The sequence below is a fragment of the Patagioenas fasciata genome, chromosome 1 (genome assembly GCF_037038585.1).
Source record: "Patagioenas fasciata isolate bPatFas1 chromosome 1, bPatFas1.hap1, whole genome shotgun sequence".
Lineage (NCBI taxonomy): Eukaryota > Metazoa > Chordata > Aves > Columbiformes > Columbidae > Patagioenas > Patagioenas fasciata.
The window spans coordinates 215,762,106-215,785,677 of NC_092520.1; the positions used below are offsets into that span (position 1 = coordinate 215,762,106).

General features: G+C 61.6%; 3 protein-coding genes and 1 pseudogene across 3 annotated transcripts; 2 read left to right on the forward strand and 2 right to left on the reverse strand.

The window, feature by feature from the left end:
• The first annotated feature begins 2,348 nt into the window (after positions 1-2,348).
• Positions 2,349-5,311, forward strand: LOC136108680 (acrosin). The gene is made up of 5 exons (XM_065850746.2): positions 2,349-3,081; positions 3,378-3,572; positions 3,751-4,016; positions 4,265-4,410; positions 4,788-5,311. Exons 1-5 carry the CDS (start codon positions 3,014-3,016, stop codon positions 5,124-5,126), a joined length of 1,014 nt encoding a protein of 337 aa, XP_065706818.1. The 5' UTR covers positions 2,349-3,013; the 3' UTR covers positions 5,127-5,311.
• Positions 5,312-5,507: 196 nt separating this feature from the next.
• Positions 5,508-10,965, reverse strand: ARSA (arylsulfatase A). The gene is made up of 8 exons (XM_065850730.2): positions 10,582-10,965; positions 10,063-10,303; positions 9,392-9,610; positions 8,759-8,928; positions 8,141-8,265; positions 7,839-7,966; positions 7,332-7,434; positions 5,508-7,217 (listed from the first exon to the last, which is right to left on the reverse strand). Exons 1-8 carry the CDS (start codon positions 10,827-10,829, stop codon positions 6,916-6,918), a joined length of 1,536 nt encoding a protein of 511 aa, XP_065706802.1. The 5' UTR covers positions 10,830-10,965; the 3' UTR covers positions 5,508-6,915.
• Positions 10,966-13,374: 2,409 nt separating this feature from the next.
• Positions 13,375-17,010, forward strand: LOC136097141 (acrosin-like; annotated as a pseudogene).
• A 971-nt stretch (positions 17,011-17,981) lies between these two features.
• On the reverse strand, positions 17,982-23,407 carry RABL2B (RAB, member of RAS oncogene family like 2B). Its single transcript, XM_065845774.2, has 8 exons — positions 23,207-23,407; positions 23,089-23,118; positions 22,771-22,850; positions 21,871-21,950; positions 20,818-20,929; positions 19,026-19,123; positions 18,704-18,787; positions 17,982-18,414 (listed from the first exon to the last, which is right to left on the reverse strand). The coding sequence occupies exons 1-8, from the start codon at positions 23,353-23,355 to the stop codon at positions 18,337-18,339; spliced, it is 711 nt and encodes a 236-aa protein (XP_065701846.1). The 5' UTR covers positions 23,356-23,407; the 3' UTR covers positions 17,982-18,336.
• Positions 23,408-23,572: the final 165 nt, after the last annotated feature.

A 23,572-nucleotide genomic window follows, 5' to 3' on the forward strand; every position in this document is an offset into this window, starting at 1 on the left:
GGAGCTGAGCCTGTGCAGAGGTGTGGGAGCAGCGCGGAGCTGAGCCTGTGCAGAGGTTTGGGAGCAGCTCGGAGCTCATCCGACGCAGACCGAGGCCGGGGTGCGGCAGCTCCGCGGGGCACACGGCAGCCTCGGCACCGCGCTGCTCCGGCTGCGGGCTCAGCTCCAGCGCTGGCAGAGAACGGGAGGGGATGCGCTCCCCTGCAGGTGTGGATGTGCTCCCTGCAGGTGGGGGGGCTCTGCCCCCACCTCGTCGTCCTCCCCACCCCTCCATGCCCGCCACCTCCTCCCACTGCAGGGGGATTATTGGAACGGGGCGGGCAGAGCTGCCGTGGTGGTCACGCTGCCCCGGCCAGGCGGGGCGGATCCCGCAGGCGGCCCCTGCCCCGCCCGCAGCCCGGCCCAGTCCAGCCCGGCCCCGGCCAGGCGGCCCCACCCGCCTCGGCCGCGCTCCCCGCCCGGGCGGCTCCGGCAGGGCCGGCGGCTCCAGCCCGCGGCCCCGGGACACCCGGCCGGGCCCGGGGCTCCCCAGCACAGACCGCCCGGCCGGGCCTGCGGGGGCCGGGGCCGCGCTCCCCGGGCATCGGCGGCTCCTGGCGGCGGCGGCGGGAGCGGGCAGGGGCGGGCGGGCTGCAGCGGAGACCCCACAGCGACACACGCCGACATGCGGTGCATCAGCGCATCGACACATCGACACACGGTGCATCAGCACACCGCACATCAACACACCGACACACCGACACACGGTGCATCAGCACATCGACACACCGACACACCGACACAGCGATACACGGTGAATCAGCACACCGCACATCAACACACCGACACACCGACACACCGACACACGGTGCATCAGCACATCGACACACCGACACACCGACACAGCGATACACGGTGCATCAGCACACCGCACATCAACACACCGACACACGGTGCATCAGCACATCAACACACCGACACAGCGACACACGGTGCATCAGCACACTGCACACACCGACACATGGTGCATCAGCACGCCGCACATCAACACACCGACACACGGTGCGTCAGTACACTACACACACCGACACACCGACACACGGTGCATCAGCACACCGCACATCAACACACCGACACGCTGACACACGGTGCATCAGCACACTGCACATCAACACACCGGCACATGGGGCATCAGCACACTGCACACACCAACACACCGACACACGGTGCATCAGCACAGTGCACATCAGCACACCGACACACGGTGCATCAACACAGTGCACATCAGCACACCGACACACGGTGCATCAGCACACCCCAACACACTGCGCACCGACACTCACATGCACCGACACTCATGCACACCGACAGACTGTGCACCGACACACTGCACACACACACCAAAACACACACACACACAGTGCAACGCACCATGCACACCCCGACACACTGCACCCCAACACACGCACATGCGCACACGCACATTGCACACCAACACTCTCACACACCCCTCAGCACACTGTACACAAACACTGCACACATGCAGGCACACCAGTACACACATGCACACACACTGCACACCAACACCTGTGCACACACACAGTACACACAAACACTGCCTACCAGCAGACATGTGCACACATACCACACATGACACACCAAGCAGTGCACATCCATGTCATGCACAGTGGAAGGCATGCACGCTCAGCATGCACACACACAAAGCACACTCTGTTCTGTGAACACACAGGTATGGCGTGCACACCCACAGGCTCACTGTACCACACTGCATGTGTACAGTGTGCATCAAGTGTGTGTAGAGTGTGCATCCACAGTGTATGCCCTCTGCATCCACTACGTGTATACAGTGTGCATACACAGTGTGTACAGCATGCACACAGTGTGTGCAGTGTGCATCCAGAGTTTGTGCACTGTGCATCCACAGTGTGTGTGCACTGTGCATCCAGTGTGTGCACCGTGCATCCAGTGTGTGCACTGTGCATCCACAGTGCGTGTGCACCGTCCATCCAGTGTGTGCACTGTGCATCCAGTGTGTGTGCACTGTGCATCCAGTGTGTGCACTGTGCATCCACAGTGCGTGTGCACCATGCAGCCAGTGTGTGCACTGTGCAGCCACAGCGTGTACACAGCGTTTATCCATAGTGCGTATACATAGATGGAAAGTGCAACCAGACACTGACTGCACCCACACGTAGCGCACACGTGCACACACACACAGCACACCACACAAACAGACGTACCAGCACGTGTACTCCCATACGTGTGTGCACCGCGTGGAATGCCAGGCTCGTCCTGCTCACACGTCACAGCGTGCCTGCTGCAGCTGTAACCAGATGGGCTCCTCCAGCCCCGCACACGTGCACACTGCCTGCGGGAGCTGTGTTCTGTGGTGTGTGATTCAGAGAAGGACCTGGTGGCACAGGCTGCAGGGAGCAGCGTGGCATTGAACCTCCCAAAGAGACCTGGTGGCACAGGCTGCAGGGAGCAGCGTGGCACTGAACCTCCCAAAGAGACCTGGTGTCACAGGCTGCAGGGAGCAGCGTGGCACTGAACCTCCCAAAGAGACCTGGTGGCACAGGCTGCAGGGAGCAGCGTGGCACTGAACCTCCCAAAGAGACCTGGTGGCACAGGCTGCAGAGAGCAGCGTGGCACTGAACCTCCCAAGGGGCCGTGGTGCCACACTTGGGTTTCTCCGCCGGCTGTTAGTGGGCAGCGCTCGGAGCCGGGCGCTGCTGCCGGCAACGGGGCCCGCACTCGCTCATGGTGCACGCAGAGCATCCAGCGGGTCTGACGGGGTGTCCGATCCCAGCTGCTGCCTCCCCTCCTGCTTGGAACCCCCCATGTCACCCCTCCCCCACAGGCCAGCGTGCCCAGCACCCGGAACCAGCAACTCTGTGACATCAGCCCCAGGGCCACGAGCACTGAGGGCAACGCGAGAACTGTGGGCACTTGGCTGCTGCACGGGTGCCAACGAGCCCTCGGTTCCTGCGGCTGCCACGTGCCGCTGGCAGCCATGAACCTGCTGCCCCTCCTCGTCCTGCTGGCCGCGTGCTGGCCCGCGCACGGGTGGGACAACTGCGGGTGAGTGGCCCCAGGCTCTGGGGGGGAGCGTGGGAGCCCTGGTGGGGTTCACTGGACCACTTGTCCCCCGCAGCCACACCACGGCTTTCCAAACCGCTTTGGGGGGAGGCTCAGGTCCTGCCAGCACCCGGGCTGCTGCACAACCTGTCAGTGCAGCTACAGCAGGAATGGGACAGATGGACACACACCCACGGGGTTCCCTGGCCCATCAGCGCCTGTGGGGAGGGCAGACACGGAGTGTCAGCAGGAGCAGCAGCGCGCCATGGAGCAGGACAGTCACGGGTTTCTGCTTACAGAACCTGCGGGCTCCGGCCCGGGGCTTCTTACGGCTCGACACACGTTGTGGGTGGCACGGACGCCCAGCCGGGGTCCTGGCCCTGGATCGTCAGCGTCCAAAAACCCTGGGGAACAGCCACAACACATACATGTGGAGGGTCCCTCATCAGCTCACAGTGGGTCCTCACAGCAGCCCACTGCTTCTTCAATGTCTGGTAAGGAGCCACCACTTCCGAGCAGCCTCCAGCCCCATGTCCCTCCAGCCCAAGGCACGCGAGGGCACTCGCACCCCGCAGCGCTGCTCGCCTCTGCCTCGTGGCGCAGCGTCCGGAGCTGCTGGGCTGCTGCACACGGGGCTCTGCTCCTCTGACCCCGCTCTCCATTTGCCTTCAGGAACGTCAAGGGGTGGCGCGTGGTGCTCGGGGCCACCCAGCTGTCCCGGCTGGGCCCCGAGGCCCAAGTGCGTCGTATCAGGCAGTTACTGTCTCACCACCATTACGACAGTAAAACGGACAGGAACGACATTGCGCTGCTGGAACTGGACAGGCCTGTCCAGTGCAATGACTACATACAGCTTGCTTGCGTGGCCGACTCCACGGTGAGAGTGTCGGAGCTGACATCCTGCTACGTCAGTGGTTGGGGTCTCACGTCCGCCAGAAGTGAGTTCCCAAAAGCACTCGTGTGCAGAGGGCACCGGGCACGGCGGGGAGCCGGGCTGGGCTTCCTGACAGAGCCAGGGCTGCGGGGACGGGTCTCCGTGGAGAGATGGGCCTGACCCGCTGCCCAGGGCGAGGCGGGAGGGAAACACGGTGCCTTGGATGCTAAGCCCAGCCCTGGGGACGGGGTTCACCCGACGGGGAGAACGGGGAACCAGCAGCTGCGTGTCAACTCCTTTCTGTGCCCACAGATGCAAGAGCCAGTGATGTGCTGCAGGAGGTCCAGGTCCACATCATCGATCTGCAGCTCTGCAACAGCACGGGGTGGTACGAGGGGGCCATCCACACCCACAACGTGTGTGCTGGCTACCCGCAGGGCGGCATCGACACCTGCCAGGTAGGAGCGCGCTGCGAGTGTCCCAGCGGCGCAGGCAGCCCGGTCACAGCCGCCCCAGCGCTCCCAGCGCTGGCTCTGCCCGGCACAGCACCTCCCAGCGCTGGCTCTGCCTGGCACAGCACCTCCCAGCGCCGGCTCTGCCCGGCACAGCACCTCCCAGCGCTGGCTCTGCCTGGCACAGCACCTCCCAGCGCCGGCTCTGCCCGGCACAGCACCTCCCAGCGCTGGCTCTGCCCGGCACAGCGCTCCCCATGCCAGCTCCCACCTCCCCTTCCCCAGCTGCAGCTCCTTGCCCAGGGCCCCCTTGTCCCAGAGCCCTGGGACCCAGCCCAGAAAGCCCCTCCAGGGCCCCACCTGAGCGCCCTCTCCCGCTGCAGGGGGACAGCGGGGGTCCTCTCATCTGCAAAGACAACCATGCTGAGTACTTCTGGCTGGTTGGAGTGACCAGCTGGGGATATGGCTGTGCCACACCCTTCCAGCCTGGAGTCTACACCTCCACCCAGCACTTCTACGACTGGATCCTGGCGCAGACGGGGCTGCACCCTGCAGAGACCGCTGCTCCAACGCCACAGCACTTTGTCACCTCAGCCCCTCCTCAGACTCAGAGACCAACACAGGGTACATTTAAGCCCTGTCTATTTCCACGCAAGAAGCTGGAGGAATTCTTTAAGAAACTGCAGGAGCTCCTGCAGTACCTAAAGGGAAAAGCTGCCTGATCAGCAGGATGAACAAGATCCAGAGCAGGCTGCAGCGCAGCACAGCCGTTTCCTTCTGGGCTATGTCTGTGGATCCAAAGGCAGCCTCGGTGCCCCAGGCCAGCTCTGTCCTGCCCACTCTCTGCTGAGTGCACTCAAATGCTGAAGTTGACTTAGTTCTTGAAATAAAGTTTCCATTTTTCACAGCGAACGGTGCTTCTGTCCAGCCCAGTGTGCTGTGCGAGGCAAGGGCTCCCTTCCCCGTCCCTGCCCAACGAGGCTGCAGGCGGACGCGTGGGGCTCAGGGGCTGGAACCGTGCCCGGGCAGAGAGGAGGGTGCTCAGCGCCACCATGGGACGGGCAGCGTGGCACATCATGCTGGAAATACGACAGGAAAAGTGGTGTGAGTTGCAGAGAACTTTGAGGGTATGCGTAAGGCACAGAGCTGATGGTTAGGGGCTGGCACAAGCCTCACCTAACTGAACAGACCCAGGGAACTCCTGAGCCTGAGAGAAACAGCTGCCCATGGCAAACAGAGTGAGAAGCTGGAGGAGGCAGAGCGCCGTAAGAGCCAGATTGCACAGGTGGTTAATGGGGACTGATGTGAGAGGTGGCCACCATCACAGATAATCGACGGAAGAGCTGGGGTCACTCTGGGGAGAGGAATCTGGCAGGGACAGCAGTACCCAGGAAACCATAACACCATGGTGGCCTGACAAAGAGCACCTGAAACACCAAATCTGTTCACAGATGTAGCAAACCTGGGAGCAAGCAGGGAAACAATAACGTGATAGATCCCTTGTTTGGGAGGTGACGGGTGGAGAAGGGGAGGGGTCAGGGAAGATGAGGAGGGTGTACGAGCATGGCAATGGTGAGGAGGGGGGATGAAGGACCCAGTCATACATAAGCAAGTTGCTGTTCTGTTTGTTTGACAGCTCTGCACTTGATCACCACACTGCGTCCCACCTTCTTTTCTAGAGCGATTCCCAATCCTTTTCTGGGTGGCCCCACTCTGTACTGGGCAGGGGTGGCTCCAGAGGGAGCAATGGCAGAGGGGTCGCAGGTCACAGGGACCCAGCAGCTGGAAACTCCGAGTGCCTGGGGACAGCCCCTGGTGGGAGCGCTGCACCCATACAATTCACGTCTGAGCTTTAAGCTGGACAAGCAAGAGGAGAGGCCCTCTCGGCCATAAGGACGGTGTGCGGCCGCAGCCCACCTGACTGATCAGCCCCAGCACCCACAGACCCGCCAGCCACATCCCCACTCCTGCGGTCCCAGAGCACATGCGGGTGCCTGAGCACGCACACCCTGAGCTGCTCCCCACGTCCCCACTGCTCCAGCTGCACCAGGTCCTGCTGCTGCAGGTGCCAGCACCATCCAGCCCACCCTCCTCTTGCTGTGCTCTTGGCCCTGGCAAGTCCCCAGCCAGGGGTGCACAGCGTGCCTCCCGCTGAGCTGGGGTCTCCGGACACTGGAATGTGTCCTTGGCTTCATCTTGGTCACAGCCTGAAAGGAGCCATTCTGGCTCTGGACATGGTGGTGTAGCACGGTCCCTCCTAAACAGCCCTGGGTTTCTCTGTCACAGCTTGATTGCCCAGGATGGAGCACAGGGTCTGGGGACCCGCGCTCCCGGCAGGGCTGGTAACGTCCCCAGCCCACGGCGCGTGACCCCGGTGCTCCGTTAGTCAGGGGTGTCACTGAGCCACAGCTCTGGGGTAGCTCTGCGGCTGAGCTGGGTTAGTCGGGGGCTGGGGGCACGTCTGGTGTGTTTGGGATAGGGTTGCGGTGTGGACGACGGGGCAGCGTGTGGCTAGGAGCAGCGGCAGCAGGAAGGCTTAGGAGTGCAGCTCGGCGCGCAGCAGGGCTGCAGGGCAGGATCCTTGCCCTTCCTTATCTGGCTTTCCCCAAACTCCATGCGCTGTTCAAAAAGCACTTTCTGCAGCTCGATCTCCTTCAGGACTTGCAGAACCTCCGGCCCCGCGCCGCTCTGCAGCAGATCATAGTTCTCGGCTGGGTCTGACTCCAGGTCGAAGAGCAGTGGCGGCAAGTGAGGGGTCAGCGGGGTCAGTCCGTGGCAAGCCTGGTCTGGGGTCGTGTCACTGTGAAAGGAACCTGCAAAGAAACCCCAGCTGGTGTAGCTCAGCTGCTTCTCTTTGAGCTTTGGACAGCCAGACTACAAAGAACTTCACAAAGCTGCCCGTGCACAGACGAGGAGGCAGCACTAACCTTGTGTGAAGTAGTGGGCCTTGTACCTCCCAAGCCTGACAGCAAAGGCGCCGTGCAGCAGATCAGGGGACGGCGGGTAGAAGAACATGGCCTGACGGGGACTCTGTGGGAAGCAGCAGAGCTGAGCTCACCTGTGCAGCCACGAGGCCAAAGAGCCTGGAACAGGACCAGGCAGAGAGCCCCGGGAGTCACACAGGAGCCCTGACACCCCAGACAGAACACGGCCAGAGAGGGGGAAGCCGATAAGCAGTAGCACACCCTTTGCTTCCTACTCAAAGCTGCTGGGGCTCTGCCCATCCAACGTAGCCACGGGGCTTGCGCCGGGCAATGCAGTGCAGGTGTTAGCGCTGGGCAGCCTGGGGAAGCCCAGGAGCCCCTGGCATCCCCCAGGCCTGACAAAGTCCCAGCTCATGGATCCCCCTGACCTCCAGCTGGTTCTGCTCATCAGGCACACAGCTCCAGCCCCGCACCCAGCCTTCACGCAGCCGAACCAGCCACAGGACTCACCTTCCCTGACCCAAACAGCACCGGACTCAGGTCATAGCCATCCAGGACAACTTTGGGAAGAGCTGCTCCAGCCAGGGCAGCCAGTGTTGGCAGGATGTCCAGGGTGCTTGCCAGCTCATGTGTCACTCCTGTCACTCACGACAGCAAGGCACAAGGAAAGGTTCAAGCACCTGATATTGCTCCCATTCCTGCCACACTCACTTCTCTCCCACCCTCTGTTGCTGCGGGGTGGTCGAGGTGCCACGACACCCCTGTTTGGCTGGCACCAGCACACAGAGGGCACAAGCAGAGCCAGGTCTCACCTGGGCTGATACGGCCTGGCCAATAAGCCACTGCTGGCTCCCGCATGCCACCTTCATATGTTGTGCCTTTCCCACACTTCAGAAGGCCAGAGCTGCCCCCACGCGCCATCCGCATGGTGGAAGGGCTGTGGGAGAGAAGAACACCCACCATCAGCTCCACAGGTCCCGCCAGCCCTTCCCTGACACTGTCAATGCAGCCACGACGAGAGACGTGGTGCCAGCGAGCGGCACTGCCACCCTGCTCGGCCTCGCCAGGCAGGCCTGGGGCAGGTGACGGAGCCAAGGTGTGCGAGACGCCTGAGCGGGGCACCAGAGACTGACGCCACCCACATAAGAAGGGCACAGGGGTACATTGGGGCTGCAGGCTCCTGGCCTGAACCCTGTGAGGTTTCTGCCCATGAGGGGCACAGCTGAGCCACAGGAACACAGGGCAGATTGTGCACTGGCTCCTCTCCCAAGCAGCATTCACCTCTTATTCACTTCAGGTCACTGGGGTCTCACTTGGCAATGCCACAGCACATCCCTTTTGCCCCAGTCAACCAGTGCCCCACTCCAGTCCCCCCACACCAGAGCAGCAGAATCCCCCCAGTGAGGAAGTGCCCCGCCGAGCCCACTCACCCGTTGTCAGAGGTGAAAAACACCAAGGTCGTGTTGGCGAGACCATTTTCCTGCAGTGCCTGCAGCAGCTCTCCCACCGAACCATCAAACTCTGAGAGCGCGTCACCAAACGGCCCACGCCGTGATTGCCCTGCGTACGCCCGGCTTGCAAACTGGGGGTAGTGTGTATGCTGGAGAAAGGGCAGAGGAGACTGATGCACAAAATCCCAGAGCTGCATCTGGTTCCCAGTTCACGTGGGGACAGTGAGCACCCCAGCTGGGACACGGAGGTATGTGACAACAGCCATGAGATAAGGCTTGTCCCTGAGCTTCAGATACAACTCTTGGAAATGGCACAAAGGAGCTGAGCCCCAGGAGGGGATGCAGAGACCCAGAGTGGGGGGTTCTCCCAGGTGGACTCCTGGTCCAGAGAAACGGGCAAAGCTCCAGAAAGAAGCAGCTCGATAACATTATCGGAACGATGCTGCCACAAGCCCTGGGCATGGAACAGCAACGCCAGGTCATCCACCGGCAGGTAACGAGTGCTCGGCACAGCCTGGGGCTGCAGGAGCCGAGGTGCCTCCTTGCCTTCCCCACGGGACAAAGGTTCCCTTCCCCACCCCTGGGCGCGGAGCAGCCCTCCCCTTCTCCTACGTGTGAGGCGTAGTAGAGCAGGAAGGGGACGCCTCGTCGGGCACAGTCGGCGATGAAGTCCCGTGAGAATTTGTTGTAGAGCGGCACCAGATCAGGGAAGGAGACCGGCTGCTGCACGATGCTCTGGTTCCAGAGCAGCGGGACTGGCACTAAGCCTTGGTCGCAAGTCCCAAAACACTTGATATCGGGTGGGAAGCAGGTGAGATTCTGGCAGGGGCCCTAGAAAGAACAAACAAGACTTTGTCTTTTATCTGTGTTGCAGGACACTGAGGGGAGCAAAGCGTCTCACAGCGGCCCAGCACCAGGTCCTACAGACGCCCTTTGGGCAGCCGCTTCCAGGTGTGTGCCCACCCTGGAAGTGCCCAAGGACCACGCTGCTCCAACACCGTTTTCCCCGGCAGCGATTCAGATGTTTCTTTTTAGCCCAGAAGCAGATGCTCCCTCTTCCCGAAGAGTCTATGTCTGTACACACAACTGGCCCCCACGTTCCGCAGGCTGCCCTGTCACACGAGCCCCTCAGAGGCAGGCTTTCCTCCCCAGCACCCACCTGCCCAGCCCGCAGCCCCACACCCGGGCAGGCACCGACCCGTGTGCTCTCACACAAGCCGCACCTTTCAGCCGTGCTCCCCGGCTGGCCCCGGGACACCCGTCAGGCTTGACAGCCCTCTCACCTGGTCATGGGAGTAGGGCACGCCCAAGAAGTGGTCAAAGCCCTGGTGGATGGGCAGGAAGGAGCCATTAATCCCTAGACCCAGGTGCCACTTGCCAACCATGGCTGTGGCGTAGCCCTCAGCCTTCAGCAGCTCGGCGATGGTGACCTCGGACAGGGGCAGGCCTCCCCGCGAGCCCGGGTCGAACACGCCGGGGTAAACCCCCGAGCGCATCTGGAAGCGGCCGGTGAGCAGCGCGGCCCTGCGGGGAGAGGAGCGGCGCTGGGCACGGCGCCGGGCAGCGCCTGCCGGGACCGCACCCGCCAGCCCGGCCCCCGGGCTCGCAGCCGCCTCCGCCACCTCCCCGTGTGCCGGGACGCACCGTGCGGCCGCTCAGAAACCCGCTGGACCTTCGGGCCCCCTGGGACACCGCAGGTTCATCGCCCCCCGTGCCCCCAGCCCCGTGGCTCCCGAGCGGTGTCCCAGCCCGGTCTGACACCGCCACCCCCCGGGGCCCTGCACAGCGGGGCGGGGACGTACCGGGACGGGCTGCACACCGGGGAGCTGCTGTAGAAGTTGGTGAAGCGCAGACCCCGGGCGGCCATGCGGTCCAGGCTGGGGGTGGCAGAGGACGGGTGGCCGTAGCTGCCCAGGTCCCCGAAGCCCAGGTCGTCCGCGAGTATCAGGACGAAGCTGGGGGGCGCACCGGCCGCTCCGCGAAGAGCCAGCAGCACCAGGACCCACGGCAGCACCGGGACCCGCGGCAGCACCGGGACCCGCGGCCCCATGGCGCTGCCGCGCGTGGAGGCCCCGCAGACACGCGCAGCACGGCGCACAGCGCTGCCCTCCCGCGGTGCGGTCGGTCCGGTCCGGCCCGGTCCGGTCGGTGCCCGGCAGGACCCGCAGCCCCGTTCCGGCCCCGGCCGAGCGGCGACAACCGAGCGCTCCCCGAACCGCGCCTGACGGCGCGGCCACGTGACGGGACACGTGACCGACCCCGCCGCGGGGCACGCCGGGAAGTGTAGTCCGGCCGGCACAGCTCCAGCCAGGGGCCGCGCAGGGTCGGTCCCTCGCGGCGGGTCGGTCCCTCACGGCGGGCCGGTCCTTCATGCAAGGTCGGTCCTTCATGCAAGGTCGGTCCCTCACGGCGGGTCAGTCCCTCACGGCGGGTCGGTCCTTCATGCAAGGTCGGTCCCTCACGGTGGGTCGGTCCCTCACGGCGGGTCGGTCCTTCATGCAAGGTCGGTTCCTCACGGCGGGTCGGTTCCTCACGGCGGGTCGGTCCCTCACGGCGGGTCGGTCCCTCACGGCGGGCCGGTCCCTCACGGCGGGTCAGTTCCTCACGGCGGGTCGGTCCTTCATGCAAGGTCGGTCCTTCATGCAAGGTCGGTCCCTCACGGCGGGTCAGTCCCTCACGGCGGGTCGGTCCTTCATGCAAGGTCGGTTCCTCACGGCGGGTCGGTCCCTCACGGCGGGTCGGTCCCTCGCAGCCGCTCCCGCGCCCCGTGACGCCCCAGACCGTCTCCCGGCACCCGGGCCCGCCCGGGGCGCTGCGGTCCGAAGCGGTTCATTAACATGGGGGTTCCCCACAGAACCCCCAGCGCTGCCCGCTCGGGCGCTGCGGGCTCGGCCCGTGTGTCCGCCCCGGTGCCGGGAAAGGCCCCGTAGCCCGGCTGCCCCGCACACACACCGGGGCTGTCCCGGGAGCAGAGCGGCGGCCCGGTGTGCGGCGGCGGCAGTGTCCCCTCCGCCAGGGATGGCCCCTGCCCGCCCCTGCGCTGCCACCAGCCCGGCCGCCCCGGCTGCTGCACGCACAGCGAACGGAGCCGCTCTGCTCCAGATGTGCACAGGGCGTGAATGGAGCCGCTCTGCTCCAGATGTGCACGGGCCATGTATGGAAATGCTCTGCTCCAGATGTGCACGGGGTGTGAGTGGAGCCGTTCTGCTCCAAATGTGCACAGGTTGTGAAGGGAACCACGCTGCTCCAGACACGTGGGGGTGGGAATGGAGCTGCTCTGCTCCAGATGTGCATGTTGTGTATGGAGTTGCTCTGGTCCAGATGTGTGCATGTTGCGAACGGCGCTGCTCTTATCCAGATGTGTACCTGTTACGAACGAAGCCTCTCTGCTCCAGATGTGGGCCAGATGTGAGTGGAGCTGTTCTGGTCCAGGTGTGCACAGGGTGCAGATTCCCCAGCACGGGTGAGCAGCGTGGCATTGTTGGGGCTCCCTGTGGGAGCCTGGGCACTTTTCAGGCAAAGTGTTTTTCTGCAGCAGTGCCAGTTTTGTGTTCAGGCTCAGGGACTGCTGGCTGTGCCTGAACGTAGGAACCCGATCCCTACACATCAATGACTCATAATCAGAGTGAGGAAGGGACAGTGCAAAGAGCAATAGCAATTCTCTGGTGGAAGGAAGTGATAAGGAGAAACACGGGGAAGGTTCTGCACCCCGGGAAGGCTGTACCCTATTGCTGTGTCTGCTCTGAAAACCAAAGAAACCTCAGAAGACAAGCACAGGAAGGAACTGGGGTCTAATGTCCTGGAGACCTCCATCTGCTTGGTTTATCCAAAAGGAGATTAAAGCAAGGCCAGAGGTGGTGTACAAGCACGGGCACAGTGGCGGTGGTTTAGGATTGACCACACGGCAGGCAGAGGTGAGGAGTCTCAGCCCAAAGGAGCAGGGTAAGACTGACTAACGCCCTAGTCTGGATGTGCTCATGTAGATGCGCATGTTTTGCATTCACCCTGTGTGACCACCCAGTTCTGGATTTTCCTGTTATTATTCAGCATTTCTTAAGACCCATCACTCTGTTACAACCGCTTTCCAATGTGCCAGTGAACTCTGCTTTCCATTGCTCCCTGTCCACCCCAGTTCAGCCTGTCCCCGCAACCCCGGCCCCGCTGCGTGTCCAGCCCCGTGCCTCTGAGCAGCCTGGCCCTGGCACGTGAGGATGCTGGGGCTGCTGCTGCATCATTTATTCAGGGCAAGAGGCAGAGCGAGGAGGCTGGTGCCGCAGCAGGAGGCGAAACTGCTGCATAATTCATGGAGCCCATTTTGCTTTGTGCCTGGCCACAGCAACCTGGGCACTCCCAGGTTCACTGCATCTGCAAACAGATTTGGTGTTTCAGGTGCTCTTTGCCACGCCACCTTGGACTTCCATGGTGTTATGGTTTCCTGGGTACTGCTGTCCCTGCCAGATTCCTCTCCCCAGAGTGACCCTGTCAATTATCTGTGATTATGGCCACCTCTCACATCAGTCCCCCTTATCCACCTGTGAAATCTGGTGCTGGAATAGCAGAGTGTCCACAGAAGACAAGTTGTCTGGTCTAAGGCCTCCTGTCTGCTCCAAGCAGATAGGGGGCACCACCTTCGGGTCAATTTTCAGAAAACAAAGCAGCCTCAAGTGCCATTTGTTTGGGGCACAGTTCTGCCTGTGAAGCCGTGCTGTGCCTCAAGGGCCTTGAGAGCAGCGATTCCACTTTCAACAAGGCTGCCCTGCCGTCCAGGGCCCAGGCTGCGCTCTCAGCTCTGCGCCTCCTGTCTGTCCACACACGCCAGGATGGCCGCGGGAAGCTCCGGCACTTTCCACAGGTTTGGAGGCTGCCATTCCTCAAACCACTGCTCTGCTCCCCGCAGGCACTCAGACTTGCTCTGCAAACGCACCCGGCTGGCTCCGCTTTCCTTCCAGGGCTGCCCTGCGCTCCTGCCCGTGAAGATGGCTCTGCCGTGCAGATGTAGCAGACAAACTGATGAGATGAGGCTGACACAGGATTTACCCAAGCGTGGAGAATGGTGAGTGGGGCTGAGAGCAGACGCACCTTTCTGTGGCTAGAGTTTAAGATGGCACATCTTTGACACACATACCAGGTGCCACAAATGCCCAGAAACAGCACTGTAACTCACAGACAGCAAGGACGTGAAGCTGGCCGGAGGCTGTTGCTGTAGCTGACACAGCCATGTGGACTGTGCTGCATCTGTGCTTCACTGTGCTTTGTGCAGGAAGGTTGACACTGCCTGGGTGTGCTTGGTTTTTTGGATCACACGTCACTGCGTGCCTGCTGTGGCTGTAGCCAGATGGGCTCCTCCAGCCCCGCACACATGCACACTGCCTGCAGGAGCTGTGTTCTGTGGTGTGTGATTTGGGGAAGGACCTGGTGGCACAGGCTGCAGGGAGCAGCGTGGCACTGAACCTCCCAAAGAGACCTGGTGGCACAGGCTGCAGGGAGCAGCGTGGCACTGAACCTCCCAAAGAGACCTGGTGTCACAGGCTGCAGGGAGCAGCGTGGCACTGAACCTCCCAAGGGGCCATGGTGCCACACTTGGGTTTCTCCGCCGGCTGTTAGTGGGCAGCGCTCGGAGCCGGGCGCTGCTGCCGGCAACGGGGCCCGCACTCGCTCATGGTGCACGCAGAGCATCCAGCGGGTCTGACGGGGTGTCTGATCCCAGCTGCTGCCTCCCCTCCTGCTTGGAACCCCCCATGTCACCCCTCCCCCACAGGCTAGCGTGCCCAGCACCCGGAACCAGCAACTCTGTGACATCAGCCCCAGGGCCACGAGCACTGCGGGCAACGCGAGAACTGTGGGCACTTGGCTGCTGCACGGGTGGCAACGAGCCCTTGGTTCCTGCAGCTGCCACGTGCCGCTGGCAGCCATGAACCTGCTGCCCCTCCTCGTCCTGCTGGCCGCGTGCTGGCCCGCGCACGGGTGGGACAACTGCGGGTGAGTGGCCCCAGGCTCTGGGGGGGAGCGTGGGAGCCCTGGTGGGGTTCACTGGACCACTTGTCCCCCGCAGCCACACCACGGCTTTCCAAACCGCTTTGGGGGGAGGCTCAGGTCCTGCCAGCGCCCCGGCTGCTGCACAACCTGTCAGTGCAGCTACAGCAGGAACGGGGCAGATGGACACACACCCACGGGGTTCCCTGGCCCATCAGCACCTGTGGGGAGGGCAGACACGGAGTGTCAGCAGGAGCAGCAGCGCGCCATGGAGCAGGACAGTCACGGGTTTCTGCTTACAGAACCTGCGGGCTCCGGCCCGGGGCTTCTTACGGCTCGACACGTGTTGTGGGTGGCACGGACGCCCAGCCGGGGTCCTGGCCCTGGATCGTCAGCGTCCAGGAACTCTGGCCACACGGCGCAGCGCACATATGTGGAGGGTCGCTCATCAGCTCACAGTGGGTCCTCACAGCAGCCCACTGCTTTGTCACGTCCAGGTAAGGAGCATAGGGAACAGGGATGTCCCCACACCACGCTGCTCCCATCCCACCCCATTGCAGCACGTCCAGTGCCCAGGCTCTCCCCTGCCCAGCTGGGACACCTCGGGAGAAGGGCTCAGGCCACCGCTTCCGAGCAGCCTCCAGCCCCATGTCCCTCCAGCCCAAGGCACGCGAGGGCACTCGCACCCCGCAGCGCTGCTCTCCTCTGCCTCGTGGCGCAGCGTCCGGAGCTGCTGGGCTGCTGCACACGGGGCTCTGCTCCTCTGACCCCGCTCTCCATTTGCCTTCAGGACCGACGCAACGTGGCGTGTGGTGGCTGGGGCCACCGATTTGTCCCGGCTGGGCCCCGAGGCCCAACTGCGTAACGTCAGGCAGGTCCTGTCTCACAAATATTACAACTATGGAACGCAGGAGAATGACATTGCACTGCTGGAACTGGACAGGCCTGTCCAGTGCAATGACTACATACAGCTTGCTTGCGTGGCCGACTCCACGGTGAGAGTGTCGGAGCTGACATCCTGCTACGTCAGTGGTTGGGGTCTCACGTCCGCCAGAAGTGAGTTCCCAAAAGCACTCGTGTGCGGAGGGCACCGGGCACGGCGGGGAGCTGGGCTGGGCTTCCTGACAGAGCCAGGGCTGCGGGGACGGGTCTCCGTGGAGAGATGGGCCTGACCCGCTGCCCAGGGCGAGGCGGGAGGGAAACACGGTGCCTTGGATGCTAAGCCCAGCCCTGGGGACGGGGTTCACCCGACGGGGAGAACGGGGAACCAGCAGCTGCGTGTCAACTCCTTTCTGTGCCCACAGATGCAAGAGCCAGTGATGTGCTGCAGGAAGCCCAGGTCCACATCATCGATCTGCAGCTCTGCAACAGCACGTGGTGGTACGGGGGGGCCATCCACACCCACAACGTGTGTGCTGGCTACCCGCAGGGCGGCATCGACACCTGCCAGGTAGGAGCGCGCTGCGAGTGTCCCAGCGGCGCAGGCAGCCCGGTCACAGCTGCCCCAGCGCTCCCAGCGCCGGCTCTGCCCGGCACAGCACCTCCCAGCGCCGGCTCTGCCCGGCACAGCACCTCCCAGTGCTGGCTCTGCCCGGCACAGCGCTCCCCGTGCCAGCTCCCACCTCCCCTTCCCCACCTGCAGCTCCTTGCCCAGGGCCCCCTTGTCCCAGAGCCCTGGGACCCAGCCCAGAAAGCCCCTCCAGGGCCCCACCTGAGCGCCCTCTCCCACTGCAGGGGGACAGCGGGGGTCCTCTCATCTGCAAAGACAACCATGCTGAGTACTTCTGGCTGGTTGGAGTGACCAGCTGGGGATATGGCTGTGCCAGACCCTTCCAGCCCGGAGTCTACACCTCCACCCAGCACTTCTACGACTGGATCCTGGCGCAGACGGGGCTGCACCCTGCAGAGACCGCTGCTCCAACGCCACAGCACTTTGTCACCTCAGCCCCTCCTCAGACACAGGGACCAACACAGGGCACATTTAAGCCCTGTCCGTATCCAGAGAAGAAGTTGGTGGAATTCTTTAAGAAGCTGCAGAAGCTCCTGCAGTCCCTAAAGAAAAAAACTGCCTGATCAGCAGGATGAACAAGATCCAGAGCAGGCTGCAGCGCAGCACAGCCGTTTCCTTCTGGGCTATGTCTGTGGATCCAAAGGCAGCCTCGGTGCCCCAGGCCAGCTCTGTCCTGCCCACTCTCTGCTGAGTGCACTCAAATGCTGAAGTTGACTTAGTTCTTGAAATAAAGTTTCCATTTTTCACAGCGAACGGTGCTTCTGTCCAGCCCAGTGTGCTGTGCGAGGCAAGGGCTCCCTTCCCCTTCCCCGCCCAACGAGGCTGCAGGCGGACGCGTGGGGCTCAGGGGCTGGAACCGTGCCCGGGCAGAGAGGAGGGTGAGGGTGCGCTGGGAGGAGGGAGCACAGATCAGAGGGGCGAGAGGTTTTGGGACAGCAGCTGGAAACCAGGAGTGCCTTGGGCCAGCAACTGGTGGAATCCCTGTGTGTGTGTGTGTTTGTGTGTGTGTGTGTGCGTGTGCGCACCATGCACCGGTGAACTTGAAGGTGTCTGTCTCATGACCCAGGAGATGTGGATCTAGAAAGACCCCAAATTTGCACCAGTGACTAGGTAAGGAGCTGGACCTCCATCCACAGATACGACATGGACTTAATCTCCATACTGTTACTTGAGGAATCTATGAACATGGTCTGCTGATCAATCTAGGAAGTGAGGGGGTGATATATTTTGGTACTAAACATCCAGTCCTGATCACCTGGAAAGGCAGAAAAGGACCGGGCTGTGTTCATGTTACTGTAAGCGGTAGCTACGTGTACGTGGGTGCCGGTAAAGGCACTGCTCTGCCTACGCCCATCAGTTTTGCATCCACACTAACTGTGCAAGTCTCAGTGTGTGGATCTGGCTCTTTGAACGCAGCTCTCTTGAACACCAACCGCAGCAGCTGCATCAACCAGGCTGGGACAGGACAAGCCTGGGCGTGAGTCCGCCTGATTTAGCTCCAGACGACCTGAGAGGGCCATCCCCTGTGCTCAGAAGGCTGCTGCGTCTGGCTGCTCCGTAACCAAAGGGGAAGGAAACCCAAAGAAGCTCTGCAGCAGAGATCAGGGGCAGACAGGGAGGCTGGACTCTGGAAGTGATGGGGAGGGCTGGTGGTTGGACTCACGCTGTGTGGTGACCGGGTGGCCTTATAACAGCATAGGAAGGATGCAGACTCACAGCTTTAGAAAAACAACTCTTTAGTGTTTGTTTTCTCCAGCAGGTACCATTAAAGCATCTGGGCAGGACCCTTCCCCGCAGGTCCAGGAGCAGCTCAGCTCTGCTGGCAAGCTTTGCCTTGGAGAGCCATGCGGGAAGCACCAACCACGCGATGCTGTCGCCCCTGCCTTGGCCGCGACTGCAGTGAATGGGCCGAGCCAAGGGGGGTCGAGCCCAGGCCCCCACTGGCAGGGGGAGGCCCTGCTGCCCGGCACCAGAGCCCTCAGGGCTCAGCAAACTCACTGTCCGCTGTGGAGCCTGGCGCTAACTGGCCCCAGAAATCCAGAGCAGAGGAAGGAGCAGACTCAGCATCCCGCGCCTAGGCAGACGGGGGCTTCTCTCCAGGGCAGCTCTCCTCTTTATCTGACAAATTCTCACTCTTCTGCAGGTCAAAGCTCTGGAAATGAGCAGAAGGAACTGCTGAGAAGCATGAGAGCAACAGCTGTCCTCTACCGTGGTTCTTTCCAGTTCGGTCTAGGGCAGCGTGGGTTCTTCAGACCATCACCACCTCACCCCTTTCACCCCGGACACGAGCAGCGCACAAACCCAACGGTGTCACCAGCATCAAGCAAACCTTCCCATGCCTACAAAGCTTCACCCTTTGCCACAGACTCTGCCTTCCCGAGGGAAGAATGAGCAGAGCTGCCCATCGCTTCGGGGAGCGCGGGAGGCGGCGCCTTTCTCACCTCCAGCTCTCGCAGGACCTCGTCCATGAAATCTCCCGAATTCTGCTTGTAAGTGACCGCCAGTTTGATGGCATCATTGAAGACCTAATGAGGAGGACAATGTCTGTCACTCAGAGTAAGGGGCACTGTGTTCCTGTAACATATGGAAACGGTAACATATGGAAACTGTTCCCGCACCCAGGAAAAACAGCTACCTGTAGCTACCAGGACTTCATAAAGGAGCCAAACAGACTAGCCCGTTTCTGCTCCGTGCCTACCACAGTCTCCAGGTGCTTGGACTGGATAGGGGTCTCATGGATACTGAGCCAAATAACTGTTTTACCTTCACTACATTGGTGCCGTCTGCAGCAGACACAAAGTAAAACGGCAAACCGAGCTTCCGGGCAAAGCTGAAGCTTTTTTGGGTCATTGTCATATCCGCTGGAGGAAAAGCAAAGGAGAAGTGGTCAGCGGACACCCCCGGGGGCGGAACGGCAACGCGCAGGAGCGGCGGAGCGGACCAGAGCCCGACTTCGCTGCCAGGGCCTCCTCGCTGGAGTACACGGTGAGGAGGGTCCTTGCCAAGAGCTACACGGGTTTAAAAACAACAGCATCCGCAAACAAATCGATAAGAAGACACAAGAAGAAAAGAGTTCTTGTTGGTTTATCCGTGGTGCTTCACTAAATTACGGATAGATTCTGATGTGCTACAAATGAATGAGGGTTTGCAGCTCAGAGCACATGAGCCCAGTCGCTGTGCAGCAGCTGCGAAGGCTCCCCAGGCGCACCCTGACACTGCTGCTGTGCCCACACGACCTGGACACCACTGCCGGCACCAGTCACGTGTCTCTCTCCAGTTTGGCCTTTGTAACCAGAACTCCCTACCCCTGTGCGTGTTACTGGTGTCCTGTGAGTCGAGGGAATGCTCGCAGTGCACAGGCGGCTCAGCTGTTACAGATTTTCACTGAATGGGCAGTTTGGTCCAGCAACCCCAGCCTCAGTACCCACAGAATTTATTTCAGTTTTGGAACAGATCTATGGCACATTTACAGATGTGCTGACACAGCAGGAACGGCACACAGCTCTGGCGGGCCGCCAGCCCGCGTGCCGGCACAGGACGACTCCGGACCAGCCACCTTGTCTCAGAAGCCACAGCTGGAGTAGTTCCGGCTCGGAACGCCGGAGCCGCCTCTCTGCGGGAGGCTGGGTCAGCCTCCTCCAGCCGGGGCGCGAGTGCGGCGCCGCGGGCGCGCGGCCCCGGCGGGTGCGGTGAGGCACGCACGCCCGGCTGCGGCAGAGGGCTCTCCCGGAGCAGCGCCCGCTCGCACAGGACACTGCGAGCAGGACGCGTCTGCGCAGAGGATCTGCCCACAGCGTGGCTGTCAACACCCAGCCCCTCGGCCTTGGGCTTCTGTACAGCCCTGCGATCGGTGGGTTCACAGCTGGGAGCCCGGACGCCTCGTCCAGCCGTTCACACTTGTTCATCGCTGCCATTATTTCTAGCGGGAACATCAGCAGGGAAGCCCCTGTCTGACTGTGGCCCCGGGGTACGTGTTCTCTGGGTGCTGAGCACAAGGCGGGTGCGTTACGCACTCTCGGGGTGCGGATCACAACCCAGGTGACAGCAATCAGGAAAGCCTGGCTGGCATTCCTGAGAGGAGGAACCATCCAGCCATCTCCTGGGGAAGCTGAACCATTGTGCCACCAGCTACATTAGACACCTTGGCACAGAGAGCCCCACAGGACCCTGAAGGCTGAATCAGCGATGCAGAGGCCGATACTGACTGCATCGGGGACACCTCTGTGCTCCGTTTCCAACACGACATGCTGCGATTTTTGACCGGGTACCGCTCTAATCAGCTTCCAGGTCCTGCTGGATGAAACGGGCAGCGTGGTAAGGACAGAACTGGAAGGACATCACTTGAATAAACTTTAAATGGATCAAAGTTGTATTTTTACCTGCTAATTAAACAAGGACAAGAGCCTCTAAGACAGGTCAGTAGAGGACCCAGCTATTTGTTTGGTAAAATAAAGCCCTGAGAGACTAATAGCCAAGAACCCATCTGGACCTAACAGATGGATGACATCCTTCCTCAGCAAGATCCCAAGAGGCCGAAAGCCCCAGATACACTCACCATCGATCTTGTTGGCCACCACGATGCAAGGAATCTCTGGGCGGAATTCCCTCAGCTCCTGGTACCAGCTGTTCAGGTTCCTGTAGGTGACTTTGCGCTGCACGTCAAACACCTTCCAAAAAGAAGCAGCTGCTGTGGGACACACAGCAGGACAGCAGGACAGCTGCCGGTCGACCCTCCGCACCAGACACCAGCACGGAGCGCAGAGGTTTCCCAGGACACAAAAGGAAGCCGGCCTTTGTCAGAAGGATGAAACAGGGAGAATATCCAGCAAGTCTGGAAACACGCAGCCAGCCCATTTCCTTGCGTGATACGGGAAACAGTCCCTCGTTTTCCTTCACACTCATGTTTTCTGCTATGACAAACTGTCACCCATGGTGGTGAACAAGCACGGGCAAAGTCCTGCTCTGCTAAGCCCAGTCATACATGAGGCTTCTCTATTTTAACAATTAAAAACTGAATGAAGCTGGCTGATGCGCACAAGTGATGAGAAATAGTGGAAAGTTAGAGCAACGGTACAAACCAAGAGAGCCGAGCCAGCTAGAAGTCAGGACACAAGACCATTTTAACCTAATAAATGGGAAAGACAAAGTATAGGAAAATAGAAAGGGCAGAAGACCAGAGAAGGAAGCCTGATGTAGAACCCCTGCCGAGCACGTCAGAACAGTTGTGTCCTACGTAACCCAACAGTCCCATCACAAACGAGGGGAATGCCCTGTCCCTCACCTCTGCAGTGCTGCTCCCAAAGTACCCCCAGGGGTACCCTCCACCTTACTGGGAACACAGCGACAAAGCTGAGGAAATTGGAAAACAGCAAAGCCAGGGAATATAGTAAGAGTGCTATCAGGAAAGACAGAAGAGAGCTAAACGTGCCCAACTATGCTGCTTTTATCTGGTGAGGGAATAAAGAACAACATAGGAAAGTTTTTTAAATGACTGGAAGAGACAAGAAACATAAGGCGGCATAATCATCAAAAGTAACACACAGGCCAAGCGCCAGCTGGGCTGGTTCAGTCAGAACTGCAGCGGGTCCCAGCCGAACAGCGCCCTTACCATGATACACGCGTGAGCCTTGTGGTAGTAGGAGGCGTGCATGCTCTGGAACCGCTCCTGTCCCGCCGTGTCCCAGAAGTCTGCAAGACGTGAAGTACCAGCTTAGAATGACACAACTTTCCAGGGTCTGTTTCCCTCACAACTTAACGCCACGACACAAAGCCTGGTCCATCTACTCAGCGTCACAAATTAGGTTTCACCTCACTGATCTGAAACATTCCAGAGCTAAGAGATTATGCAGAACTAGGACCTGTTCTCAGCTGGGCTTAGCTATGAATTGTACTGGCACTGAACATTGCTACAGACATACTAGAACAAGAGAAGTCAACAGTAGATATGGCTCATAAAGCAAAGAGTGATAACAATGTTTGGTACTTTGTCACTAGAGGTGACAACAGGAAACAAAGTCTAAGTGTCTTGAAATAACCCAATTTCTGGCAGAGTGTAAGGAAGATGGAGCCGGGCTCTTTCCAGCAGTGCCCAGTGACAGGACCAGAGGCAGCGGGCACACACTGGAACACGGGAGCTTCCCTCAACATCAGGAAACACATTTTCCACTGTGAGGGTGACTGCACGGGCACAGGTTGCACAGGGAGGTTGTGGAGTCTCCCTCCTTGGGGATACTGAGCAGCCATCTAGACATTGTCCTGGGCAATGGCTCTGGGGGTCCCGCTTGAACAGGGGGCTGGATGGGATGATGTCCCAAGGCCCCTTCCAACCTCAACCATTCCGGGATTCTGTGATCCCCATTTCCCCGCCTACAAACCACTGCTTGGCATCCCCTTGCCCAGCGCAAGGAGCTCCCTGCCGCGTTCCTGGGTCCATACGCTGCCGATACACCGGCAGCACCACCGCTGTTTCCCTCTGTCCCCAAACACCCCGAAGGGCGCCCCCACTCACCCACGAGCACCGTCTGCCCGTCCAGCTGCGCGCGGTGCCGGTAGAGCGTCAGGGCGAAGGTGGAGAGCTGCTGGGGGCGGCTGCGCCCGAGCTAAGGACCCGGCGAGGAGCGGGTGTCCCCGCAGCGACCCACGGCACCGGGCCGCCCGCCGACCCCGGCCGGGCCCTCCGGCACCGGGCCGCCCGCCGACCCCCGGCCGGGCCCGCCACAGCTCCCCGGGCCGCCCACGGCCCGCCCCTCCGGCCGGGCCCGCCACAGCCTCCCGGGCCGGCACCCGCTCCCCCGCCGCGCCCCCCGGGCCGGGCACACAAGGATACAAGCCATCGAGCAGAAACCGCTCCAGCAGCCTGCGGAGAGAGCACCGGACACCCGTTAGGCCGCGGGGCCGAGCTGTCCCGCCCCGCGGGAACCGGCCGGGCCCGCGCGGCCACGCACTTGGACTTGCCCACGGCGCTGTCCCCCAGGCAGATGATTTTCACCGTCTCCTCGGCGCCGGCCGCGGCCTCGTCCCGGGGCTGCTCCGCCGCCTCGTCCTGGGGCTGCTCCGCCGCTTCATCCCGGGGCTGCTCCGCCGCGTCCGCCATAACCCGCCCTCGCGTCCCCGCTGCTACGCGACACGGCGGCCCCGCCCCGGGCCCCGCCTCCATCGGGCCCCGCCTCCATCGGGCCCCGCCTCCATCGGGCCCCGCCTCCATCGGGCCCCGCCTCCATCGGGCCCCGCCTCCATCGGGCCCCGCCTCCATCGGGCCCCGCCTCCATCGGGCCCAGCCCGTTCTCGGACCCCGCCATCCTCTAGACAAC

Bases quoted from the DNA above. Each gene is read 5' to 3' on its own strand.
- LOC136108680 (XM_065850746.2), top strand. From the start codon at position 3,014: ATGAACCTGCTGCCCCTCCTCGTCCTGCTGGCCGCGTGCTGGCCCGCG. The intron at 3,573-3,750 runs GTAAGGAGCCAC...ATTTGCCTTCAG, and splicing joins CACTGCTTCTTCAATGTCTG to GAACGTCAAGGGGTGGCGCG. The intron at 4,411-4,787 runs GTAGGAGCGCGC...CTCCCGCTGCAG, and splicing joins GCGGCATCGACACCTGCCAG to GGGGACAGCGGGGGTCCTCT.
- ARSA (XM_065850730.2), bottom strand. From the start codon at position 10,829: ATGGGGCCGCGGGTCCCGGTGCTGCCGCGGGTCCCGGTGCTGCCGTGG. The intron at 9,611-10,062 runs GTGAGAGGGCTG...TGTTCTTTCTAG, and splicing joins TGCCCTACTCCCATGACCAG to GGCCCCTGCCAGAATCTCAC. The intron at 7,218-7,331 runs GTTAGTGCTGCC...GTTTCTTTGCAG, and splicing joins GGCCCACTACTTCACACAAG to GTTCCTTTCACAGTGACACG.
- RABL2B (XM_065845774.2), bottom strand. From the start codon at position 23,355: ATGGCGGACGCGGCGGAGCAGCCCCGGGATGAAGCGGCGGAGCAGCCC. The intron at 22,851-23,088 runs GTATCCTTGTGT...GCTCGGGCGCAG, and splicing joins CGGTTTCTGCTCGATGGCTT to CCGCCCCCAGCAGCTCTCCA. The intron at 18,788-19,025 runs GTAAAACAGTTA...CCTCCTCATTAG, and splicing joins ACGGCACCAATGTAGTGAAG to GTCTTCAATGATGCCATCAA.